General features: G+C 49.1%; 1 protein-coding gene across 1 annotated transcript in view; it reads left to right on the plus strand.

Annotated features, from left to right (window-relative positions):
* Positions 1–5,084: 5,084 nt before the first annotated feature.
* Ttc9 (tetratricopeptide repeat domain 9) overlaps positions 5,085–7,416 on the plus strand; it is a 36,696-nt gene continuing 34,364 nt past the window's right edge. Inside the window, exon 1 of the mRNA XM_021179047.1 lies at positions 5,085–5,631. Within this exon, the coding sequence (XP_021034706.1) occupies positions 5,235–5,631 (397 nt within the window). The 5' untranslated portion in view covers positions 5,085–5,234. The remainder of the gene's footprint in view (positions 5,632–7,416) is intronic.

Below are 7,416 nucleotides of genomic sequence, written 5' to 3' on the forward strand. Positions count from 1 at the left end.
GTCCCCGAAGAAAGCCCTGACTCAGTTTCCCTGTGCCAGGCAAATGAAGTAGAAGAAACTGAGTGGGGGTTAGACCAGTTCATTTCCCAGAATCCTACCCAGAAACGGAACAAAAATCAGAGGAAAGGCGGAGCTAAGAGAGGAGGGGAAATCGGGGCTCCCCCTTCCTCCTCTTCTTAGGGTACACCAGGGACAAGCAGAAGCAGCCGAGGACTTACTAGCCACGTGGAAGCTTGATCCCACCCGAGGTGAACTGAATTGGAGAGGCAGTCTGGAAGACCATCAGGCCACTCAATTCAGACTGGGCAGAGTTTGGGATATGATGAATTTCTGGCTCCCAAATTCACGCTCTGCTTCATTTCCTAAAATAATGCTCGGCATATGGTCAATAATTAATGAACGAATATTTGAGAAATTCTCCTTGGCACTTCTTTAATTCCATCTGAGGGGAAGCAAGCATTTCCAAGAAGCGAGAACACGCTACAAATGAGTGGCTAAGCTAGACAGAAGCATGCTGAAAGCAAGCAAATAAACAATGCCAGGCAACCACACTCAGCACTGCCAAGTGGGACAGATGGGCATAGTAACTCCTTCCTCACTTCCTTCCCCCATGGTCTTCCCTCCCTTCCTCGCTGGTGCTCCCCTCCCCTTCATCCTTAGGAGTACCAAGGTCTTGTGCTGAGTTCTTCGTCTTACACAAGGAAATGGCACATGAGTTATCTGTCTCTTCAAACCCTGTCCTTAAAACCAAAACTGAAGGAAAGACATAGTGCGGGGAGGGGAGTTGTCATGCCATTAACCTTAACCTTTTAACTTGATTCTTTTATTTTCTGCATGTATGTGTTTGTATGTATATGTGTGTGGTGTGTATGAGTATGTGCACACATCTGTGCAGAGGACAAAAGTCCACATAGATGTCTTCCTCAATCACTGTCCACCTTATTGGGACAGGGTCTCTCACTGATCCATTGATTTAACCAGATTGGCTGCCTGTGAGCTCCAAGGATCTTACTGTCTCTATCTCCTTAGTACTGAGGTTACAGAGGCTTGCTTGCACAACCTTATCAAACCATCTCCCAAGATCCACGTCTTACCTTTAGATGGCTTTGTTGAGACATTACCAAGTCCAAGGTTTGGATCTTTATTTGATATTTGCTTTCTATGATTCTTTCTACCCTGATCCACTGGGGTAACAGGAAATCTTTCAATCTCTTCCTTCTGCTCAATTCGATACACTACTTGAAAATAGAAAGGGCCAGGAGTTGGCAGATATTTACAAATTATTGGAGTTCTGCCGCCACATTATTATGGGATCCAGCCATGGTAGGATTTAGTGTGTAATACAATTACCATCTGCCAAGTACTTAGACCATGCTTCACAACAAACCCACTGGGTTATAACCCCACCCCCACTTAATGAGTGGGGAAATCTGAGGTTGTCTAAAGTTGAATAACTTGCCCAGGAACTAGCCAAGAGAGAATTCCAGCACACACACACCTGTCCGACTTCAAAGCTCCTTCACCACTGAGCAAACAGAGCGCCTCACTTGTCAGAAAACGGTAGATTCAGTGCGTAAGCAGAGACTCCTTACCTTCTCTGGAGCATTAGGGAGGCTCAAGTAGGATTAAAGGTGATGGAGCATTTAGCAAAGGGACGTTCTATAAAATGCAAGGTATAATTTAGTACACCAAGTTCAGGTCCAATTAAAAAGCTTTAGTTCGCCATGAATGGCAACTACCCATGTGAAACATTCATCCTTAGCATGAAGTATGTCCCAGTTAAGGTGCCATGCATTTTTCAACTTCATAAATACCAAGTACTTATACAAGTTTTACTTTTGATGTAAGGAAGCTATGTAATGATGTATTTGTGTTGGGAGCACAGGTTGGTCCCACCTTTTAAATTTGAATTATACATATGACAAGGTCTCCCTCTGTAGCCCAGGCTGGTCTGGACTTCACTCTGCATACTAGGCTAATCTCAAATGTAAAACACGCTTTTGTGTCTTAATCTCCCGAGTGTTAGGATTACAGGCAGGACAGCCCATAGCCAGTTGGACCACATTTAGACAAACAAACAAACTGTGCACCAGGGAGACGGTTTCGTGGTTAAAACACTTGTAAACCACCCACCCTTGACTTGGGGGCCCACCCACAATGCCAGCAATTGGAAGGTGGAGACAGGGAATCTCCAGAGAACGCTGGCTAACCAGACCAACGGCTTCTGAAACCCTGGATCCAATTGAGAGACCTGTTTCCATGAAAAACATGGAGAGCAATCAATGAAGACTCCCAGCATCAACCTCAGGCGTCCACATACACGTGCACTGACATTACACACACGTGTTCACGCACAGAGAAACACACACATTCTCATGCATACCACACACATACTCACGAGGGAGAAAAGAGCAAATTGACGGACTTTCTTGAGCTGGGTGTATGGCTCAGTGGTAGAATGTTTGCCTAGCACAAATGAGGCTCTGGGTTTGACCCTCAGCACGGTGTGTGTGTGGGGGGGGGGAGATTTACTTTAAAAATTAACCAATTTTCCTGACAGAAAAGTAAATAAGAACAAAAAATAAATATGAGTAATGCAAGAGATTAAGAATAATGTAAGAGTTTCCAAGGACAGATTGCATGGGTTCAAATACCAGGCTTGTTACTTACTGGGAGTACAACCTTGGCAAGTCTCTGTAGCATGCTGTGGAGGAAAAGAAATAGCCCCGAAAGATTCATGGGCATGAACGCTTGGCTCATGGAGGTGGCGCTATTCGGAGGTGTGGCCTTGTTGAAAGAAGCGTGTCACCATAGAGGCAGACTTCTGAGAGCTCATATAGGCTCAAGGTCCGCCCAGTGTGGAGCACAGGCTCCTCCTGGTTGCCTTCAGATGAAGATAGAGAACTCTTGACTCTGTCTCCAGCAGCATGCCTACCTGCATGCCACCATGTGTCCCACCATGATGATGATGATGGACTAAACTGGACTACTGAGACTGTAAGCCAGCATCAATGAAATGTTTTCTTTTACAAGAGTTGTCATGGTCAGAGTGTCTCTTCACAGCAATAGAAACCCTCTAAGACATGTGGTATGCAAAATGGGAGTAACTACTTATTTCACTAGATTGTTATGAAGGTTACATATATGCAAAGTGCTTAACCCAGTCCCTGGCACGATGTAAGCACCAGGTATTTGATATCTACTATTGCTCACTTCATTTAGTATTATCCATAATAGTGCATAATGTAATATAAAAAGCCGTCTGGATACAAAAACAACTGGTTCTGTACTTTAAGATACACACCTACAATAGACTATTATATAGCCATGAAAATAAGGCATAGGGGCCCAGCTCAGCTGTGGAGCACTTACTTGCATGAGTCCCCAAGTTCAATCCCCAGAACTGCAAGAGGGAAGCACTAAAAGAATATTTAATTCCATGAAACGCGAAAGTTTAAAAAGAAGGAAACAAATTATAAACATTGGCCCATACCGCTTACATTTGTTAAGCAGAAATACGAAACTTTGAGTAAGAGTCTCCGGGTGCCTCTATGTACACGCTGAGGTTTTTGTTAACAGTTTTTTATACTTTCCTAAACTTCTAGTGCAGAACTGCAGGTGTAGCCATATTATTACCGTCAATCTTGTTAAAGTGCAATTCCTGGGTCAGTGGGCTGGCAATCTTGCACCCAGAGCACTTCTCGCAGGCTCATCAGTGATGCTGATTCTGCTGGTCCAAAACCTGAGTAGGAAGTTTTCACAGCACTGTCTCTGAGTTCCTCTTGGAGCTCCAGAAACACAGATTGCTGGATCCAAGGCTAGGGTTCTGTTTTAGACAATCTGGACTATGTCCTTAGAGTTTGCATATAATAATTTCCAGAAGATGTTGATGCTGCGGATCTGGGAAGCACCCTTTGAAAATCACATTAGAGCATCTTTTCGTTCCCTTACTATCACTAAAAATGTATCTATCCTCTTCATTGCCTATTAACTCAAATCCAAATGCTTTATTCAGAAACCCCTGGAATCCCTCTCACTTGGAAAGCCATAAAGTCAAACCTTTAGGCCTTGAATATGTCTGAGGTGTCCAACATTACATCTCTGAGAGCTTTCTTGCTTTGGCTGATATGTTACTCCTTCCCTGTGCCCATCCTTTGGGGGGTCTTCAAATGTTGTTACCCCATAAGGAATTCCCAGGGCTCCACAGCGCTTTCTGTGATTGCTAGTGGGAATTGTATCTTCCAGCAGTAAACTGGATTCTTTTGGGGGGTGTGTGTGGGGGGGTGTAACTTGCCTATTTTCATCTGCCTGTGTGTGGCTCAGCCAGTCTCCTGCATACAGCTGACACTCTCATTGACAGAGGGAAAGAATGAAAGAAGGAGCCTCCCCAGGAAGGGCGCGGAACTGTCCAGTAATGGAAACTGGAACCCTGTGCCCGCCAAGCCTGATGACCAACAGTAACAGGTGTTTCTATCTCCGCTTCTGTGATTCATTCTGCATAGCTGCGCACGCACATAGCGTAAGCACACACAGTCTCCTGGAATACAACGCCAGGCACGCAGACGTGCACCCAGTGTCCTGGGCGCCCAGGAGACACACCTCAGCGACAACCTGGATCCACAAAAGCGAGGCTCTGCCACCTAAAATAGTAATGTCTTACTGCAAACAAAACAAGCAGTAGCTCCTGCTTATTCTCCTTGCTCCCTGGCGCACCTTTCTCTTTAGTCCTAAAGAAAGCTATTGAGGTGACCCCCCCTTCCCAGTCCTCCCCATACACACGCACCCCTCCCCCATAGCTTCTTTTGGTCACGGCGCGCCTCGGAAGGCTGGATGAATGGGAACCAGGGGGCCCTCTTTGTCGCTAATCCTCCCCTCCTTTGAGCAAGCCCAGCTTCTTCCGGGTCAGCGACAATCACCACCACCCCAGTCGGGCCCGCTGTCCCCTGTACCACGGCCAGGCTCGCACAGGGTCCGGTAGCCCGCGGGGACAGGTTGCGGGAGCAGAAAAGGGCGGGGACGAGGGCGGGCGCCGAGGGAGCGGGGGAGGGAGCTGGGAGGGGAGCGATCGCAGGAGGAGGGAGCTGCCTCGGGCGGCTGGCGACAAGGATGGGAGTGCGGGGCAAGCGCGCGGCGCCCAGGGTAACGGCCACGGCAGAGTCTGCGGGGCGCGAAGCCAGCGCTCGGCGCTTTTAAAGCCCGGATCGCGACGCGCTCTAGGCGCGGGCGGCGGCCGGATGGAGAGGAAGGGCTTGGCGGCCCGATCCTCGGGGAACCCTAGCCCGCCCGCGCTGGGTGAGGGACCGCGGCCCGTGCCGCCACCCTGCGTCCCGAGCGGCGGAGGAGCCCCGGAGCGGGGCCAGGCTGGAACGGCGGCCGAGCCCGCGGAGCTTATCCGGCGCGCGCAGGAGTTCAAGAGCCAAGGGGCGCAGTGCTACAAGGACAAGAAATTCCGCGAAGCCATCGGCAAATACCACCGGGCGTTGCTGGAGCTGAAGGGATTGCTACCGTCACAAGAGGAACGGGACGCACGGCCAGCCTCCTCGGCAGGGGTTCCCAAATCCAGCCGCCTCTCAGAGGAGCAGAGCAAGACGGTTGAAGCCATTGAGATCGACTGTTACAACAGCCTGGCAGGTAAGCCGCGCCCCGCCGCACCCCCTCCTCTCCTTCCCCGGGCCTCCAGGGGCCCCGCCTGGCCACGCGTCCCGTCCCCAGCTTTCCTGACCTAGTCTCTCTGGATCCTAGAGCGCCTTAGAGGCACACCGCGGTGCAGACTCCCTCCCGAGACAGTGGTGCTCTGGGGAGATCTGGGAGGGAGGCGCTTGAGAAAAAGTATGACTTTCAAGATGATGTCTTCCAAAGGCCATAGTCATCTTGAGTCTCTTCCCTTGCAAACATGGTGAATCTTGCCTATAAATGACCGGGCAGACAGAGGGCGACCCAGCGGGCCTGTCAGTGACTGCTACTGCTCACTTGGGTTCAAACTGAAGAGATAGAAGAACCCAGGTATGCCGCACAAGCCATGGGCTCTAAGGTTAGCACATGCACCTGTCTGTCTCACTCAGGTGTCGCTGGCTTCAAAGTTGACCTATGTCTTCCCTTAAGTAACCAGATGGAAACAGGCCTTCCCTCAAGTTCTCCTGCCCCAGTAGCAAAGGGGATTTTTTTCAGGATGTCCTGAGTAAAATGGATTCCAAAATGCTACTTTCTTCTCTCCGGGTCTTGCTCCAGCAGTCTCAAGGCTCTGAGCTCATGGTTGGTCCTTAGCCCTGCTAAATTCTTAGTCTCCTGCCTAAGGCTCTTCTGTTGGGCCGAAGGTGTACTTCCATGGTGTGCTTTAGGGATGCGGCTAAGTGTGTGTGTGTGTGTGTGCATTATAGAAAATGTAAAGTCTGTAAAAAAGGAAAACTCTGAGGCTTTCGAAGGACTTCCTGCGAAATGTGGCAAACAGCAGTATAAACAACTGCCTTACAGTGACTCAACCACCCTCTACTTTTCCCACCTAGTGTGTAGGGTTTGGGGCACAGTCAAGCCTCTCTCTGTTAGAATAAAAGGCATTTCTTCATTTCTAACCTTGGAAGTTGCTTGAACTAAGTATGGCCTGTTAGGGGGTGGGGGCGGGGTGGCAATGGATGCATCTGGAGGTTGAAAGACTACAACTATGGTCTATTCAGAAATGTAGATCTGCTGTGTTCGCTTTGGGCACTGAGCACCAGCTTCCTCCCTTCCTGTTCTGTCATGTTTGAGGTCATCCTTAGGCAAGTGCTCCCCTGTGCTGCCATGTCCCTATCAGGTCATCTTTACTAGGGTGAAACCCAGCCTGGGAAGACATGGTGTGAGGTAGCTTACACACGTTAAGAATTACACATGTAAACCAAGGGCAGTTACAGAGATGGTGACATTGGTCCTAGTATTACAAATAATGGTACCAGAGAAAATAATGGCACAGAAGGATGGAATAGGTGAATTCATAAAAGGATACTTGATTCCTCTGGTTTCCCGTAAGGATTTGGCCACTGCCCTGATGAACAGTTAAAGGGCAGAGCCTGTAAGGGCGGAGGAAGAGGCACTCAGGATGGCTAATGCAGTGATTTTGGAGTGGTAATGGAGCCTGCCTCCAGTATTACCCGTGGGTGTTCTAGGACTACATTTCCCCGGCCCATGAGTAGCTAGCACTGCCTGCCCTCCACCCCACAAGTGGCTGCATTTCCATGGTGAAACTCAATGTATGTCCTTGGTCAGGCCTGCCCTGTCAGAGGACAGAGGTGTGGTCAATCTCTCCTTCTGTCCCTACCACACAAACACTTGGGAAAACTTCACTGGTGACAGAATGGAAATAAACCCAGAGGGCGTTCCCTTCTGCTGCCTGCTCTGGGGCTCACCACGTATGAACAGTAACAATGTAGCATATGTGCAGTT

This window comes from Mus caroli, chromosome 12 (assembly GCF_900094665.2).
Source record: "Mus caroli chromosome 12, CAROLI_EIJ_v1.1, whole genome shotgun sequence".
NCBI lineage: Eukaryota > Metazoa > Chordata > Mammalia > Rodentia > Muridae > Mus > Mus caroli.